General features: G+C 36.5%; 3 protein-coding genes across 7 annotated transcripts; all 3 read left to right on the top strand.

Moving 5' to 3' along the window:
- The first annotated feature begins 2,386 nt into the window (after positions 1-2,386).
- LOC133682371 (two-component response regulator-like APRR9) lies at positions 2,387-7,461 on the top strand. Of its 5 annotated transcripts, none has more exons than XM_062105688.1 (9): positions 2,387-2,545; positions 2,702-2,920; positions 3,538-3,699; positions 3,799-3,929; positions 4,038-4,178; positions 4,506-4,680; positions 4,789-5,194; positions 5,778-6,546; positions 6,917-7,461. In XM_062105688.1, exons 2-9 carry the CDS (start codon positions 2,713-2,715, stop codon positions 7,016-7,018), a joined length of 2,094 nt encoding a protein of 697 aa, XP_061961672.1. In that variant the 5' UTR covers positions 2,387-2,545; positions 2,702-2,712; the 3' UTR covers positions 7,019-7,461. The 5 variants fall into 5 exon arrangements, 4 of the variants coding, with proteins under 4 accessions (XP_061961672.1, XP_061961675.1, XP_061961674.1 ...); XR_009836667.1 differs by adding an exon at positions 6,736-6,836 and having other exon boundaries at positions 2,399-2,920; XM_062105691.1 differs by having other exon boundaries at positions 2,400-2,920; positions 4,563-4,680; positions 4,801-5,194.
- A 1,852-nt stretch (positions 7,462-9,313) lies between these two features.
- LOC133682251 (NDR1/HIN1-like protein 1) lies at positions 9,314-10,321 on the top strand. Its single transcript, XM_062105538.1, has one exon. The coding sequence runs from the start codon at positions 9,415-9,417 to the stop codon at positions 10,051-10,053; it is 639 nt and encodes a 212-aa protein (XP_061961522.1). The 5' UTR covers positions 9,314-9,414; the 3' UTR covers positions 10,054-10,321.
- A 3,419-nt stretch (positions 10,322-13,740) lies between these two features.
- On the top strand, positions 13,741-17,307 carry LOC133683142 (metal tolerance protein 1-like). The gene is made up of 2 exons (XM_062106673.1): positions 13,741-13,979; positions 15,818-17,307. The coding sequence occupies exon 2, from the start codon at positions 15,818-15,820 to the stop codon at positions 16,997-16,999; it is 1,182 nt and encodes a 393-aa protein (XP_061962657.1). The 5' UTR covers positions 13,741-13,979; the 3' UTR covers positions 17,000-17,307.
- The last annotated feature ends 2,055 nt before the right edge of the window (positions 17,308-19,362 follow it).

The raw sequence follows: 19,362 nt of genomic DNA, 5'->3' as shown, positions 1-19,362 counted from the left end.
CTGATTTCTATAATCATGAGATTAACCAAGTATCTCATATACCAGCTCGGCCCACAAGTTCATGAGATAAACTTCATCACTAGGTAATATTTATTGATTGGTAGAAAATAGTCTCATTTTTTATGTACAATAATTTATAATTTATCTCAACCTCTTTTTATTCTTACCTTATCTTCAATTAAAATTTTGCTACATGTAATATGGAATTGGATTATATTGTAATTTAAAGATAAATAAAAAATACCACATGTAAAGGAAGGGTCAGAGCTATTTTTTAAAATACTACAACATTGATCTCACAAATAAACTTAATCTTTCTTTCCACAATAAAAATACCAAATAAGCTTAATGTCATAATTAAATGTTCAATGAGACTAAAATATTAATAGTCATATATTATAATGTAATAGTGATTGGACAAAAAAAAATTAAAAGAAAGGTCTGACAATTAAAAAGATATGCTCTTTTTTTTTTGTTTAAAATCTGAGATCATCCTCTAAAATAATAATTATTTTTTTCTAAATGATATTTTTGAAAATAAAAATCACCTTCATTGTCTTGAAGTGTCAGGAGAATCTATTTGGAGATTTTGATCAAGTAATTAGCATATCCAATCTATATTATTATTATTATTATTTAAAAATGAGTGAAATTTCGGTTGTGAAAATTTGAGGCCCGTTTAATTTGGAACTGGACCTTAATTTTTCCTTCCCATGGGCTTGACTTGATCCACCCGCACTGTCTTCCTCTCTATCTTTGCAGTACCAGAAAACCTTCATATGGGCCCATAAAAGTTTTTCATATTTTATCGCTTAAAGTATTTTTCTCTTATGGGTCCGGTTTACGGAGTCCTTTCCTTTGCTGAGATTTATTTTCTGATTCGATGACTATGAATCGAGTCCTCTTGGTCATGCTAACGGAGGACGAGTACATAAACAAATACAGTAACCTGTCCTATATCCAACATAGCATATTGTAATAACAATTGTAATTTAAAATGTTATTTATTGAAAAATATATTAATATAATATATTTTTTTATATTTTAAAATTAATATATCAAAACAATATAAAAATATAAAAAATAATTTTTAATAAAAATAAATTTTTAATTTTAAGGAAACGCCATTCAACCGCGATTCCAAACGCGGTTTATTTGGAATGCGTTGCAGATGTTTTTTAAAATTTTAAATTTTTTGAATTTAAAATTATTAGTTTTTATAATTTTAGATCGTTTTGATGTGTTAATATTAAAAATAATTTTTTTAAAATAAAAAAAACTTTATTTTGATGTATTTCTAAACGAAAAACACTTTAAACTACAACTGATTCCACAATTCTAAACACACCCTTAATTTTAGTGGATATTTAGAAATGTGTTTTTTAAAGTGTATTTTTATTTGTAAATACATTAGAATAATATATTTTTTATTTTTTGAAAAATTATTTATAATATCAGCACATTAAAATTATTATATATATATAATAATTTTAAACAAAAAAAAATAAAAAATAAAAAAAGCACCTGTTTGAACGGCACCTTAATGCAAGTAACTATTTATTCTATAAAACTATTAGTTTAACTATATTTACTTAGAATCAAAATGGTAGACATGGAAGAAATACTATAAAACTATTAGTTTAACTATATTTACTTAGAATCAAAATGGTAGACATGGAAGAAATAGAGAGCTTATGTCCGAAATAAATAATTTAATAATTTATTTTAGAAATTAAATCAAGAAAAATACAACCAAAGAGCTTGTTTTGAAGCAGGGATATCATCATTATGCTAGAAAATGATTTTTTTCATAAGAAAAATGAACCCTATATCTGCAAATCAATTATCACAAATTTATCATGCACTAAAAGAGCTAAAATACTCCATAACCGGTACCTTTTATAAATTTTTTCAAAAGAATTTTAATACATTTCTAATAAACTAAAATAAAATTTCTTAAAAACAATGGGTGGTGATGGTAATTCAGCGGAACCTAGTATTCACATCATCAATCATGAGATATTTTTTGTCAAATATAAACAGATAAGGCACATGTACAGAAAAAAAATTAAAAGTTAAATTAAAAATTAAAAGTCACCACTAACTTAAGTTGAAAGCCACAAAGAGGATTCTCTTGAAGTTTCCACGTGTCGATCTCTCCACCATGAGATGTCAAATTGTGATTCACTAGGCCAACGTGGTGACCCCACTAAGAAAATCCTCTCCCAACAATCCCATAACTACGCAACACGTGTTCAGTCATGGACCCCACCAGATACCATCATAAGTGTACCGTCCCTACCAGAAAAATAAAAAACAGTGGCCCATATTATGACACGTCAGCTAGACCAACCACAAGCCAACGGCAGCGTACCTTTTGATTGACCCTCAGATCTCCTCAATCAAAAAACTAAACCAAAACACACAATCGAAATAAAAGGAAAAGAAAATCCTCCGGGCGAAGAAGATATTTTTCCCGGTTTTCGCGGCTGTGAGTGAAAGTTGGAAATCTATAGGCGGTTTTTACTATCTCGTTTAGGATGAGGTTAATTTCGTTTTAGCACACTCTCTCCTCTCTTTTCCTTTCTGCTACTGCTACGACTACGGGCTACTGTTTTCATTTTGAATTTTCTGCAGAAATTAGGGTTTGTTTGTTGCGTTGATTTTTAAGTTCAGATTTTGTTTTCTCTGCGAGTAATAGCGTGCTTGAGAATGGGTGAGGTGGTGGTGAGTAGCAGCAGTGAAGAGGTGGAGGGGATGGCGGTGGAGTTAGAGACAGAGAAGAAGGATATTGGATCATCGGAGGTGGTTCGATGGGAAAAGTTTCTGCCAAGGATGGTGCTCAGCGTTCTTTTGGTTGAAGCTGATGATTCTACTCGTCAGATTATTGCTGCTCTTCTCCGAAAATGCAGTTACAGAGGTGGTTGATTTCCTCATTTTTTCCCTCTTCGTTGACTTTGGTTCTATCATTTTTTATTTTTTCCTTAACCCGGATTCAATTCTCATTTCTTTTTTTCTTCTTGATCATCTTATTTTTGTTAAGTAGACTACAAGTTGATTTTTTTGGTGATATAAATTTGTCAATCTCTCGTGGCTGCACTATCATCTGGACTTGTTTTTGCTGATTTTTATGTTTCATCCTTTTTTTTAAAAAAAAGAAAGAAAAAGAATTTGCGTTTCTGTTTTGTGAGGGAGTTGGAATTTGTGTCTTAAATATATCAATTATACATCTACGCATCGTTCTTGGTTGAATAAGTCAGCATTACTGTTTTTGCTGCTCTTGATGGAAAAATATATGTCATGCTCTGTAATCTGAATGGATATATCTATTCTGAGTTTCTGGACGCATTACTGTTTTTGCTCTGTAACTTGTTGATTCCCCTTTGCCGCTTCCTCTGTTACGTATACGATGTAATTGGGCATTATTCTTAATCTGCGAGTATTATTTGAAACTTAAAAAAAAATATTATAAGTTCAATTTTTTGTATCATTTACTTCGACTGAAAATGTACGCTTTCTTTTCTTCTCTCTGAGTAGTTGCTGCTGTTCCTGATGGATTAATGGCATGGGAGACTTTGAAGGGTGGACCTCATAACATAGATCTCATATTAACTGAAGTGGAGCTGCCTTTAATATCAGGATATGCACTTCTAACTTTGGTCACGGAGCATGCTGTTTGCAAAAACATTCCTGTCATAAGTATGTCAAAATCATGTTTTGGTTTAACTTTACTACCTTGATTTTTTGTTTGACGTTGTGCTTAACATGTTAGGATTTCTTTGCATCGTAAACATACAGTGATGTCTTCACAAGATTCAATTAGCATGGTTCTGAAGTGCATGTTAAAAGGAGCAGCTGACTTTCTCATTAAGCCTGTTAGGAAGAATGAATTGAGGAACTTGTGGCAGCATGTTTGGAGGAGGCAAACTGTATGTTTTACCTTCAAGCTCATCCTTTTCATTCTCTTGGTTTGTTTTGTTCTTTTTGGTTCAAGAGCATACTACTAATGGAAGTCTTTTAATTTAATTCTTTATCAGCTAAGTGCTGGACAAATCCCTCAAAACTCGCATAAAGTGGAGGCCTCATCTGAAAACAACGCTGCAAGCAATGGTTCGAGTGACTCTGTGATGTCTTCGCAGAAAAATAAGGATTGCAGCGAGAAAGGGTGTGATGCCCAAGTGAGTATTAGATCACTTCGATGTCATTCTTGTAGGGCTATAAAATCTGTGCCTTCGAATTTATTCTTGTGATGTGATGTCTGCCAATTTCCCAAATGTGTTTCCAAATAATCTGGTGAGAATCAATTGATTTTCCTCTTTGTTCCCCAATTCTTTTGGTTCATCAGTTGCACAATCCTTGTAACGCAGTAAGATACAGGTATATGCAGCATCCATGACAAAAATCATGTAGGCCACTTGTAGAGTGAGGAAAATTTCTCTTTCCAGATTAGGTTGGCTTCATGAAAAATCACATAGAAATTGCATGTTTTGCCACCTCCTGTGCAGAGCTCTTGTACGATCCCTTGCTTGGAAGCTGAGAGTGCTCACATGCAAAATATGCAGGGACTTTCACAGATGAAGTATAGGAGCGCTTCAAATCTGAGCAACACAGATAGAGAGGAGTTCGAAGAGTGTGCCAAATCAGATAAAAGCCCTGTAACTCCTGAGAACAAGAATGGAGGTATGTCTCACGTTTCTGTTGCAATGTTTTACTTATCGTTTATTACAACTGCTTGAAAACTGTGCTCTCTTTGCTCAATAATACTTAACAAATGGACATCTGACACAGTATTTGTACCAGAAAGGTCGAACCGAATGGAGTCAGATGGAGAACCGTGCAGTGGAGCTTATAATCCAACTTCTTTGAGACCGCTAGAAGAGCATGCTTGTGCCAAGTCAGCGATTCAAGATGAAAATTCGAGACCAGAAAATGACAGGGTGCTTGCTAATAGCTCCTTTGGCTGCGATGATGTTCCTTTTGAATCCTCAAGTGGAGCCATTGACTTGATTGGTACCTTAAATAATGGTCCAAAGACCACATATGTACACTCTAGTTTACATTATGGCACAAACAAGTTCGAATTTGCTCCACAACTTGAACTCTCTCTCAAAAGATTGTATCCCAGTAGCTCAAAGAACCAGGGGGTAGATGAAAGACATGCACTGAACCATTCCCATGCCTCAGCCTTCTCATGGTAAGTTTTTGTAGCCCATAACCTTACAAGTAAACTTGGAATGCTGAAAATTAGATATAACTTGTTGGCAGCATATTGTTTTCCCGTCTCGAACTTCAGTTTAAAATCATGAAAGCGTGTCTATCTTTCTTCATGAAAATTAGATATTAGGCATGGATGTATTGATGAGGGAAGAAGCAGGGGTGCTGGGACTGTGGACGTGATGGTATAGGTGGTTCTGATTTTCATAGGTCAATATTGACATTAGATTATCAAGGAGTGCTCCTCAAATGTTGAATCAAAGGTTCAAAATTACACAATTTTATTTACTACTTTAATTGATCCGTTAAAGAACAAGAGCTATGTTTTACAAATTTTTTTCAATGTGTTTTCTGTTTTAACCAATGGGCTTGTAGCTTCTTTGGTTTTCTTGCAAAGCAAGAGAAATGAAGTCTTGAGCTAAAGTCTAATGTTCGTCTCTTAAAAAAAAAGATGCGAAAAAACAGTGGTATCCGGCCCCTGATTGCATAATTTTAATGCGAGTTAATTTTTTTAACTCTAACGTGTAATGCTACTTCGATTAACTCATAGGTTCTCTATGCAGGTACAATAGCAAGACATTGCAACCTCCTTTTCCAGCATCTGCCAGTAATGGTTCTGATTCCAAGGAAGAAGCCAGCAAGTCTCCTGAGCTGTCATCCAATCAACATGCTCAAAACTTTAATTCTATTTCTCAGAGACATGGTGCCACTTTGAGTGGGAATCAAGATATGACCATTCCAATCATTGGCCAATCTGGGAAGGCTGAATTAGCATATCCAAGCCCTCGACATGGATTGATTCCTGTTCAAAGGGGAATGCTCGGCAATATATCTACCGAATACGGTCATGATTTCTCCCCTCTATATTATGCTCAATCAAGTGCAGCATGGAGTCCCAAACTTGCTGGGTGGCAACAGTCTCCATATCCTCTTAGTACCTCAATTCATTCAAATCCTGATATTCATGATTCTGAGAAAAATCACAGGTGTTCTGATGAAACTACTTACAACTCTGTTGACCAAAATGATCATCAGCAGAACAATAAGGAACCTGTGGATGAAGTGAGACATGAGTCACCTGCTGCTGGTCAGAGTACTGGAGGTTTATGTAATGATGCTGTCATTCATAATAAGAGCAGTGCATATGAAAGCTTTGGCAGTAGAGATGATGGAAATGCCAAAGAGAAGGCCATGGCTCAAGAGAATTTGAATGATGGGGACTACTTCAATCGTGATGGTTTTAGAGGGATAGATTCCCTTCGCTCCAGCCAAAGAGAAGCTGCTCTAACAAAGTTCCGACTGAAGCGGAAAGATCGATGCTATGAGAAAAAGGTATGTGCTTACTTATTGCATAGGCAGATATTGTGCTCATGTGCATCGAGGTGATTCCATCAACAGCTGCTCTGGACCCGTGTCATATAGCTGTCGTATCTTATCATGATCATTACTTTAAATTGTCATCCTTTCGTCAACCCTTCCTATTACTGATTTACATATGTTGCCATGAGTCATTTGAACTAGCTTGGGAATTTCAATTTCAAGTAAACTGTAGCACATATATCATGGACAGAGACAGGAAATCTTAGCATTCAGCTGCTAAGAATGATATGTTATTGCCTGTGGTGAGGATAGCAAAATCACATACCGAGACATGTTTGCTATTGTCTGCAATTCTTAAACATGTACTTTCTTTGACCTGCAGGTTCGATACCAAAGCCGGAAAAGACTGGCAGAGCAACGTCCTCGGGTGAAAGGACAGTTTGTTCGTCAAGTGCAAAATGATTCCCCAATTGCTAATGGTTGACCATGAAATTCATCATCACACGCCTGTTTATTGCTATCATGTGCCTTGAACTTTTGGAAATTATGGCATGACCATGGTGAGATAAGAATGTGTTTGCAAGCTTCTTTGCCTTTGGGTCTAATGACAGTATGGTTCTAACTATAATTTTTGGGTCTATTGAAAGGGTAGACTTGTAATTATGGGGTAAGGCTATCAGAATCCTCTTCTACTCTGGTTATTTTGTTTGCTTGCTCAGTACATGACTGACTCGTAGTTAGAGAGCTTTAATAGCGTGATAATTTGCGTTGATAGCATAAAAATGGGCTTGTTTATTAAGTTAGCCATGTCAGTATTGTATCATATGATTGCTGAGCAGCTTCCACACATTGTCTGTCGAAAATTTATGTACTCGTCAACCTTGCTTTCTGTTGCTCTTCTATAAAATATGTTTGAATTCCTGGTGAGATTTGTAGATAAACTTCTGTTGATCAATCAATTAGGAGAAAGTGGATGCTATTGCTATTCTTTATGTTTCATTTGGTTCAGCAATCTTGCCGTTTCGGGTTTTATCTGATTGGGGCATTAGGCTATCTTGACTGCTCTGTTATCAACGACAGTAACTTATGGATGCATGTGTCACAGTTGAGCAAGTTAAATACTCCCGGGAAAATTCCTGAATTAAGAGTCCATGGATCGTGGCTGGGAAGGATGCAAATAGTCACTTGGTTTTCTTGGGGGATGATATCATGAATGGCTGCAATTGCCTTCGTGTGTAGATATTTTTGTGAGGGAGAGGAGGAAGATATGAGATGCTTCACGTGCCAAGTAAAAAAAAAAAAAGGGGGCAAGTAATGACGTGTAAGCATGGACCCGAGCCCTCATAATACAGGGACTTGGTCTGTTGGATGTTGGATATCTGACGAGGCATTATAGCTATGAAAAGAGGAAGCACGTAGAAAAGGTAGAACTTAGCCACCTATTTTTTTTTCATGCAGACAAGACTTATCCATATGTCGGTGAAGGAACTGCTCCTGCCTTTCTATGGTTTGCGGATAGACCAGAGTTCCTGTTCCTAATCTCTCGTTTTATTTTGGGGGCCCGGTGCCCAAATCATATGGTTTGGTGACAAAAGTTATAGAAGATTTCCCTTGTGTTTTTTTTCTTATATTAATTAAAATGGATGCGGGTACCATGCGCTTGGTGCAGAAATGGCCAGGGAGGCTGTATGTGTTTCCTATAATTTGCCGTGTTTCATGTAGCAAGTGTGCAACGGGGAAGAATCTTGGAAAACCTACTTCTGCATAAGTTTTGGAGGGGAGATGACGTGAAGATTTATCAGTGGTGCTCGAAAGGAAATGGTGCACTGGAAGTGTTTAGGCTGACCCAGATCCGTTGAAATCTGATTTCAGTATAATTCTAGGTGTCTTTTATTTGGCATGCACATGGAAAACAAAATGAATCTTGTCTTTCATATTAATCACAGAAAATGATTTTATTTATATTTTCTTAAGAAATAACAGAGAATTAAAAACATATACCAATAAACCATGATAAGTTTAAAGAGGGGGGCCCGGATATTGTTGTTAATGAACGAAAAGAATCATCAGAGAGGAGTACTGATTGTATCCAGATTTGGAAATTGGCTTCATCCATATTGGAAAAGCTTGGGAGGGGAGATGCTCGCTATCTTCACCTCTTGGTTTTTGTTATGTTGGTGATTTTGTTGAGATGGGGCACTACTAGATATCTACTAGTGTTCTTTCCCGCATAATGCCGCGGCTCCATTTTAAAGAGTTGCTTTTATTTAATCTCAAGGTTATTAAAATAAACATTTTTAAAAAAACTCAAGCAATCAAGATTCTAGATTAAAAAAAATACATTCCTTCATCCAAGATTTCTTTTTGTATGAGTTTTTTATGAAGAAATTATATATTTTCTATTAACAGCATAAAAAAAGCTTAAATAATTGTAAGAATTAAAATAATTTAAATTCAGTAGAAAAAAATATGCTTCTTTAGTCGAGACTCTGTTTTCGATATTCATTATTTTATATGAAAACATGTTTTTTTCAAATCAAAACTTTGTAAAGCAATTTAAAGAAACAAAAAATAACATTTCAATTATTTTTATGACATGTACTTGTAAGAAAAAAAGAAAAACAAGAGAACCTAATATATTAAAATAGAAAAAAAGATCACTTTAGTTCCAAGTGACCCAACTCCCTTTCTTTCCTCATCAATTTTTGTTCCATTTGTCACGTACATTCTTCTCCTTCGGCCTTTTTCTTTGTGTGTGTGTGTGTGTGTGTGTGTGTATTCACTCGTCATCTTCACCACCCACGCTCTCCTTAATTCCCTCCTCTCTCTGTATTTTCTATATATACTTGAACACCCTAATATTATAAAATCGCATTTCTCATGGCAAAAGAGCACCAACGAAAAGAAAACAACCCACACCTACTCGTAACGAAAGGCGCTGGTCATAAAAACCCACGCCATGCTCTCTTCACATTCATCACCACCTTCCTTCTCTTAGCAGGTCTTGCAGTTCTCATAGTCTGGTTAATTTACAGGCCCCACAAGCCCCGGTTCACTGTAGTTGGGGCTGCTGTATACGACCTTAACACCACATCCCCACCTTTCATTTCAACCTCCATGCAGTTCACTATTTTCACTAGAAACCCCAACAGGAGGGTCTCGATCATGTATGATAAACTCACTGCTTATGTATCATACAGGAACCAAGCGATAACTCCCCCACTGTTATTGCCTCCACTTTATCAAAAGAAAAAGAGCACAGTGGTCATGTCTCCAGTGCTTGTCGGGGCAGGGGTTCCGGTGTCAGTGGAAGTTTCAGATGGGTTGGTGATGGATGAGGCATATGGGGTTGTGGCGTTGAGGGTGGTGTTGCTGGGCAGGTTGAGGTGGAAGGCTGGGGGCATAAAGACAGGGAGATATGGAGTTTATGTGAAGTGTGATATCGTGGTGGGTTTGAAGAAGGGTTTTGTAGGGCCAGTGCCTTTGCTTGGGTCTCCACAGTGTAAAGTTGACATATGAAGTTAATTATATAGGTATGAAGCCTGTGTAAGGCCATGAGCTAGCTAGCTTCCTTCTGGTTCTTTTCCTTCTTTATGTGGGTTTAAGTGTTGTTTCTTTTTTTCTTTTCCCTTTTTACTTTCCTCTGAAGTTTTAACTTGTAATATGAATGGCAGATCAAAGTCCAGCCTCAGAGAATGTCATGTTCTAGTCCAGTACTGTCTCCATGCCTTGGCTTATATATGGTTAGATCATGACGATCATAAACAACAAAAATGATTTTTTTTTCTTTTTTCCTTCTCTGGAACTCATTACTTACGCCGACAAGGGCTATGCATTGATGTGTTTGTTCCCTGTCAATTTCCGTTCTGGTTTTTATTATAATTATTATTATATTTTACAAGGATTTTGCTTAATTTCAACTTAATCACGTACGCCACGCTAGGCGTGAAAACAAACGAGACGCATGGCTCTCCATGCAGCCAAACACGCACCATTTGTCTTTGCCATCTAAAAGTATCTGATATAGATGTCCAAACTGAGAAGCCATTTGTCCATTAATGGTGTCAACTCTTAGCACAGCAGATTAAATAAACCATGATAATTAATATTTACTTCGACCCGCTTTGGATTTGATAACTAGCACATGAGGATTCGGATATAACACGTATATATATGTGCTCAAACGGAATATGGAACGAGTCAAAATGTGGATAAGAAAAGCTTCCTTCCTTCCTTGGTCCTGAGGGAATATATTTTGTTCAAGAACTGAGTAATCAGGGAAGACGGGTAGGAAAAAAAAAATCTCTTACGATTTATGATATGATAGTAGATTGAAGGTAGGGAAACAAATGAATATATCTGAAACTTGTAGAGGGTAAATTAATTTGAGCTAGTTTCTTCCAAAAATGGATATATATATATCCATTTTTGGAAGAAACTAGCTTATATATATAGTACTTGAGTTTATGACATGAACGGGGACTGGGGATGCAAAAGCCAGTAGGGCTCTCACCGGAAAACAGAAAACTGTGGAATATCTGTGATGAGGCGGTGCATGGTCTAACCACTGATGGCACCAGGAAACTGGGTAGCAAAATCTGATTTTAATATATTTACAAAAAAAATCATGCCAATCTGATTTTGCTGTGCTCCTTAATTTAAACTTAGAAATATCTATATAAATGCTTATCGGATAAGCTAATTTTAGATTGTTTTGACATGATAGTGTGGAATTTAAATTTAAAAAATAAAAAAAATATATTATTTTAATATATTTACAAAAAAATACTTAAAAAACGATCGATACCTGTCCAAGAAAAAAAACTTCCATTTCAGTGGTCCAGAGTACGGCGTTATCACTGAATACTCCAGTGTGATAAAAGACGCGAAGGATGCCTCACTCTTTGACTAAATGTGCTTTCCTTCAAAAGTGAGACGAAATATTTTCACCGACAAGTTAAAGAGGAACTTACTTATGTGCCCTTTTTTGTTGTACGCTGTATATTGCTAGCCAGGTGCGTGCCCTAGAGATCTTAGTTTAGTTTGTTTTTTACTCCACGCATTTGTATTTTTTTTTCATAACATTTATGACTAATTGACAAAGAATATTAATATACAGTGGGGTATGACACCCCCTCATATGGGGCATCGCACCTCTCAAGGCTCAATTATAGATCTTTTACTTACTGAAAACTTGATTCTTTAAATGATTTGATGAACAGGGTATCAGATTCATACCTTTGATAATTTAGCTGCGGAAATATTTTTTACCGGTTATTTAACAAGTACAATAAAATAACTTTAAAAATTAATTTTAAAAAAATAAATTAATTTTAATAGAAAACAGGTTGAAATTCATATGCGTTATCGAGTAATTATGCAGAAGCGTTGGGGATCAGCTTGTAAATCAATCACCAATCTTCTTTAGATCCTGCCAATGTAATAGACCCATTCAAAAGTGGAGGCTGTCTCTCTCAAATTAAGAGCTTGCAGCAAGTGGGCTGCTGTAAAGATTCAAAAAGAAAAGGAGAAGATTCAAAAAGAAAAAGGTTGGGAAGGGGAAGAAAAGAGGGATCAGACGCCCATTTGTCAGCTTTTTGAATTAAGAATTGTAAAGTATTATGCATTTATAATTGGAGTAGCTCCCTGGTTACATTGGGATCATCCCCGCCAGTCAGGCAGCATCTCCACGGCTTCTCAAATCCCAAAACACGACGATAAACATACAGCTAGTTATCTGGGCAAATTGTGAATACATTCATGGAATATTGGAGGGGAGAATCATGACTGAGCTGTGAATCGAGATCAAGTTGTCTTAAAGATATTTAAATTTAAGGGGAAAAATATCAAGAAAGAGGAGAGTTGCATTTACGTGCAACTAAATGTGTGTGATGAATGGATAGAAACAAGAACATCAAGGTAGGCCTGCAGGCGTACGGACATGGCCATTGGTCACCTGTGCTGTCCATCCATTTCATTCTCTCTAGCAACGACGATATGAAAATGCCAATGGGCTTGTTGTGGACCCAAAGCACGGGCTTAGATGAAACATTGTCCAGAACTCAATATCGAGGCTCTTTAGTGTAGTCGGCCTATTCAGCTTTGGGCTCGAAAACTCATTCATCTCTCTGCTTTTTCAAGTCCTCGAATCCTTTCTCTCTCTTTCTTCTTGAAAAGTAGATCTTTTCTCTTCTACATTTCGTGTAATACCACCTTTAATATCTCAACTACTAGCCAGCCAACTCTTTCCTTTCCTTTTCAACTGAACTTCCTAACTAAATCCTGCACTCCAAGATTTTTCTATATCCAAATTAGCATCTATTCGGCAAGGACGTGGAAGCAGTAACGATGTTTAATCATGAAAATAGAAAAAGTTAGAGCTATTTAAGAAAAATTTAGAATGCATGTACTTTTAAATATCTTAAACTATTTCTTCACCTTATTATAGTGGATTTAAAAAGTTAAAAGCATTAATTACAATAATAATCAGAATTAATTCGTGTAATTATTAATTTTTTTATTGGATATTATAAATTAAAAATTAAATTTAAATATAATGGTCATAAATATAAAGTTTTTTTTTGGAAGAAACTGTTAACATTCATTTAAAAGTTTCAAACGGTAAGATTTTGTATAGGACTCAGTAATAAAATTCATTTATTTAATGCATACGTTATTTTTGATAGAGTAAAGTCCACAAAAACATTAGTTAAAACTAGTATCGCTCAGATTCTAATTCTAATTTGCACTACGTTATGAAGCATCCACCACGAGAGATTCACATGGTGAAATTGGAAGACGGAGAATAAACTTGGAGGTGTGGTGATTTTTTAAAAAACATAGAGTATTTTTTAAATATAAAATATACTTTTAAAAACTAAAAAAACCATGTTTTTTATTAAAAAAAAATACAAGTTACCTCTAATCCAGACAATATAATAACTAATTTGAGGTGGATGTGGTCCAAATTTCAAGTCATGCGTCCATCACTAATCTGGATATCTAATATTTAACTTCTAAAATATGATTTTAATAATAATAATAATAAAAACTGATCAACCCGCACCAAAGTATTGACTTGTTAGAATTGACTTAAATGATGTTGTATTTTTTTATTATAATTAATGGTATTTTTCAATTGAAAAATATATAAAAATAATGTTTTTAAATTTGTAACTAAGGAATAAAAAATAAAATCCTGCTGGGGTGGAGTGGAATCTAGAAGGAATGTATTGGAAGGGGCAATGTAGTACTATAAAAAAAGAATTGGAAGTTGGACACAAGATGGGTTCCCACTTCGCATTCCCAACATGCTGGATGGAAGGGAGGAGGAGGTCATAAATAGGCAAGGACAGAGACGCAAGTGAATTGATTGAGAGGCTTATTTGATGTTAGAAGCAAGAAAGATTCAAGAACAAGACCCGTTGTTTTTTTATTGATTCAAGGTATGTTTTTTCCTTGCTTGTTACACCTCTTCTATGAATTCAATTCATCTGTTTATGTTAAAATGTCAATTTCAAAACTATATAGGTTGGATGGCATTGATGTATTTGCTAATTGCTTGCTGCTGTTTTCTTTTCCTTCTTTCTTTTTCATTAAGTATAATCTCTGGACCTGTGGGTTTAAGTTTGTGTATAATTAGTATCTTTTGACGTTTTAGTTTAGAAAGATTCAGCCAGCCAGTCGTGTTTTGTTACTTATCTTAATTGTTCTTGTTTCCCTGTTGGGCAGTTCTCACTTTTCAAGACCAATAAATTTGGTGTATATGCTGGTTTTTGGTTTGGTTTCGATTTAGCATGGATCTGATTGCACTAGATCCTTTTCCTAACGATTCAATCGAAAAGCCTTTCTAGGAGATTGAGATCTGTATTAAATTTTGTACAATATGGGTTTGTATTGCTTCTTATAGTAAGATTCACTCTGATTCTCCGGTTGTTAAGCGATGCTCCTTAGTGTGTTGGGTGATAAAGTTTTCCTTCAATTATTAGGCTCTTCGTTGCATTGCTGGCTTCCTGTGACTAATAAAGTTCGAGTGCCTTGAAAGCTAACCTATTAGCTCATCTCCTTTATGGCTTTCGTCCTTGGATCTCCATTCTTTACTCTGCGGTTTTCTTTTTTCTCCTAATCTTCCATTAGAGATGTTAAATGCGCGGCAAATTTTTCCCTGTGAATTTTAGGTGCTTAGCTTGTGAACTTAAATTGCTAATTCCTGATTACCGTCTTTCATGGATTTTGAAGGAGCATTAAAAAAAATCGAAACTTGTTTATATTTTTAATTGTCGTTGAGCAGGTTGTGGTGTCTTTTGTATCAAACAGCTTAGATTGCGGGCAGGGAATGTTCTGCTGTTGGCAGGTTTAGCTAGTGATCATCACATTGTGAACTTAACTTAACTTTCTAGGCCCGTCTGAAATTCTGAATGGAAGTTAGTGGCCTTCTGACACCCTAATTTTGTCTTGATTTTTACTGGTTTGGGCTGGCTATGTGAGTGACACTGTACGGAATCAATATATCTCTGTGTTTATTTTTACTGTGAAGTTATTGGGGGTTACGGGTGACACTGTACAGATTCAATATATCTGTGGGGTTCTTTCTACTGTGAAGTTATTGGTGTTATTTCTAACATACGCTGCTTCAATTATGTATTCGTATTTTAATCAATCAGATTCCTGTTTAAGGTAGCATGCCTTGTCATTAAGAGTTCAGGGTCTAGTTCTGTTAAGACCACTGTCTTTGAAAAGGCCAGAGGAGGAGGAGTAAGGTTACTAGTTCAGAATTACAATATTACTTTTAACAAGTTCATGCAATCAAATAATCTTTATAGGTTTTGGCGATTAGACTTGTTGAATATTGAACCTGGAATTTCTCCCTTTGGTGCCTGAGTTATGAAATGTTCATCTTTCAGTTCTTTCATTTTCTCTCTCTTTTTGTACGTTGGTTCATCATAAACTTTTTTTTTTTAAAATAAATCGAGATTCATTAAAAATAAATGAAAAGGGCGAGAAAAGATAATGAGCGTGCCCCACTACTACAAATACATTAATACATAATCTTGTGCTCCTAAAACAACACCAATTCTCCAAAAGAGAAACCTTAGTGCACTGCCCGTACTAACAAGGACCAAAATTCCTTGTTCTAACAAGCTATGGTGTATTTACTGCTAATGTTTAGGACAGTATATGGACGCTTCCATGTTTCAATTACAGAATACACCGCACAACTTTATACTTAGGCATGTTCTGTTAAAGTTCATATGGTATTCGTGATGTTGCTGTGGACTTTCAGATGGAAGCACAAAATCCTCAGCATGGGCATCCGGTTGAAATAAGCGTGGATATTCTTGATGGAGAGATGAGTGGAGGAAGCAAGGGATGCGGGGAAGCACCTTGTGGATTTTCAGATACTGGAAATAACTCCAAGAATGCCAAAGAACGTTCAGCTTCAATGCGCAAGCTCTGGATATCCGTGGCACTTTGTATAGTCTTCATGAGTGCTGAGGTAGCTGGTGGCATCAAAGCTAATAGTCTGGCAATCTTGACTGATGCTGCACATTTGCTTTCAGATGTTGCAGGCTTTGCTATCTCCTTGTTTTCTTTATGGGCAGCTGGCTGGGAAGCCACACCCCGCCAATCTTATGGATTTTTTAGGATTGAAATTCTCGGTGCATTGGTTTCCATGCAGCTCATCTGGTTGCTTGCAGGGATTTTGGTGTATGAAACCATTATTAGGCTCATCCATGGTACTAGTGAGGTAGATGGGTTCCTTATGTTTCTTGTTGCTGCATTTGGCCTTCTGGTGAACATCATAATGGCACTTGTGTTGGGACATGATCATGGGCCTGACCATGATCACAAACATGGGACTGGCCACAGCCATGGAACCACAGTTAGTACTCATAACCATCATCACGTGGAGCACCCAAAACATGATGACAATCATCATGACCACTCGAACAATGAGCACCATCATGCTCATGAAGATCATGTTGAGCCGCTGCTGGATAAAGGGGAAGCGATGCATGAAAAGAAGCAAAGGAACATAAATGTACAAGGAGCTTATCTCCATGTACTTGGGGATTCCATCCAGAGTATTGGGGTAATGATCGGAGGTGCAATTATATGGTATAAGCCTGAGTGGAAGATAATTGATCTGATCTGCACCCTAATCTTTTCGGTTATAGTTTTGGGTACAACAATCAAAATGCTACGGAACATACTTGAAGTCCTGATGGAGAGCACTCCAAGAGAGATAGATGCTACAAAGATTGAAAAGGGTCTGCTGGAGATGGAGGAGGTGATGGCTATCCACGAACTGCATATATGGGCCATTACCGTGGGCAAGATTCTCTTGGCTTGTCATGTGAAAATCATGCCCGAAGCAAATGCAGACATGGTGCTAGACAATGTGATCAGCTATCTCAGAAGGGAATACAATATAAGTCATGTAACCATCCAGATAGAGCGTTAGCAGAGGTAAAGGAATTTAGTAGTTGAATCTGGGGCGTGATGTTTCTGAGAGTTATGCTTTTTCTATCACATGAACGCATATACTGTTCATAGTGATTTTTAGGTACCAGGTAGAAATTGTCATCTTTGATGTGGCCATGACCGCTGTTTGGCTTCTGGTATTGTGAATTTACAAGTAGGTTTGGTATGTATAGTTTCTTCAATCTTTTCTACCGCTCCATGTCATACAAGTTTATAAAAACATCCATATACATGCAATATTAACATATACTCTGTAGCAATTAACAGTTAAATGCTGGGCTTTTCTAATTTGGTTGTTAGAACTTATTATTTTTCAATTGCATCCTTCTAATTTGCTAACCAATTTGTCAAAATTATTTAATGAAAGAAATATTAAATGATGGGGGGATTGAAGTGTGACACATAGATTTCATCCTTCAACTTTTATAATTTTTTAATTTTTCAGTTCTTGAGTTAGAGAGAATAAAGAAAATTATTAGAATCCAGTGAAAAGATAAAAAGTTATCGGTTCACATGAATTATAGCCATGTTTTTGGATTTTATTTAGTGAAAAAAATTCTTTTAATCTTAATATTTTCTAATAAAATAGATTAGAGTTGATGAAGAAATATCTTAACCAGTCTAATTCAGTGTTTTCAAAAACAAATTGGTTTCTTTTCGTTGATAGGTTTTTTTAATATTCTAGAAGTGTTATTTAGGTGATTTTATATAAAAATGTGATGAAAATAGGTTTTTTACGGAACCAAAATAACCCATGTTTTTTCGGCAATACCGGTGGCCGCAATCTCTTTTACAGCAGACTACGTCTGCCTCTTTTGTTTGTGAAATGTCAAATTCGTTTTTAATATAATGTGATGGGCAAACTTGCATTAATTGCTCATTTGCTCAACTGGTCCAAATAACGGAATCAAAGCTTTTTCGGCATAGTTTTGAAACCTTCAAATGGGTATAGTTTTGAAGCCTGACCGGGTTAGATGGGTCAACTTGGATCAACCCAAAAGGATAAGTTGATGTCAAACAGCCCATCCCTTTCCTTCTCTCCCTCAAAAATCCTCCATTAATGGAACTCTCCAATTACTTCATACCCATTAAAAAATCCTTGATTCTCTTATTCACCACCAAACCACCCTTCTCCACCTAAGCACAGTTTTAAAACCTGGACCGGCCTAGCGGGTCGAACCGGGACCTGGCCGACCCGGGTCTAGGACCGGTCCGGGTAGAGGAAAAAACTCGCTTGGGAGTTGGCCCGGTGAAACCTGGCCGACCCGCCGGGTCGACCTGGGACCCAGCAGACCCGGGCAAACCCGGTTGAGACCCGGTCTCTTTTTTTGTATATATTAATAGACGTTAAACGACATCGTTTTGGCCGGCCTTTTAAAGGCCAAAACGATGAACAATAACGAAGCAGAATTGGGGGACACATTGATCACAAAGCAAATCTAATTAACAAAAGATTCCATCACAACCAATGTAGCTGCAGTCTGGTCTAGAAGCTTCTGGCTCTCTTCTTTGCTTTTGCCAATTGGGATTTTTGCGTTTCGAGTGATCAATTTGCCCATCGAAGTTGAAGTGAAGGGAGTGAGTTGGTTACAGAGGAAACTCCATTCTAAGGCTTTAAGGGTTTCGAGTTAGAGTGAGCGAGCTGGAGGAGTGAGTTTTGGTGACTGTGAATCAAAGGGTTTTGTTAGGGCTTTGGTGGAGAAGGGTGGTTTGGTGGTGAAGAAGAGAATCATGGATTTTTTAATGATATAAAGTGATTGGAGAGTTCCATTAATGGAAGATTTTTTAGGGAGAGAAGGAAAGGGATGGGTTGTTTGGCATCAACTTATCCTTTTCATTTTCAGTTAAGAAACTACTGAAACTAGCAAGCTGGAGGAGTAAGTTTCGGTGAGTGTGAATCAAAAGGTTTTGTTATGGCTTAGGTGGAGAAGGGTGGTTTGGTGGTGAAGAAGAGAATCGGGGATTTTTTAATGGGTATGAAGTGATTGAAGAGTTCCATTAATGGAGGATTTTTGAGGGAGAGAAGGAAAGGGATGGGCTGTTTGGCATCAGCTTATCCTTTTGGGTTGATCCGAGTTAACCCGGGTCAACCCATCTGACCCGTGACCCGGTTATTTGACCGGGTCAATAACCGGGTCGGCTTTCAAAACTATGCACCTAAGCCATAACAAAACCTTTTGATTCACACTCACCGAAACTCACTCCTCCAGCTTGCTAGTTTCAGTAGTTTCTTAACTGAAAATGAAAAGGATAAGCTGATGCCAAACAACCCATCCCTTTCCTTCTCTCCCTCAAAAATCTTCCATTAATGGAACTCTCCAATCACTTTATATCATTAAAAAA

Source organism: Populus nigra, chromosome 2 (genome assembly GCF_951802175.1).
Source record: "Populus nigra chromosome 2, ddPopNigr1.1, whole genome shotgun sequence".
Taxonomy (NCBI): Eukaryota; Viridiplantae; Streptophyta; class Magnoliopsida; order Malpighiales; family Salicaceae; genus Populus; species Populus nigra.
The sequence above is the reverse complement of the archived record's forward strand: the minus strand, read 5'-3'. Positions and strand labels throughout refer to the sequence as shown.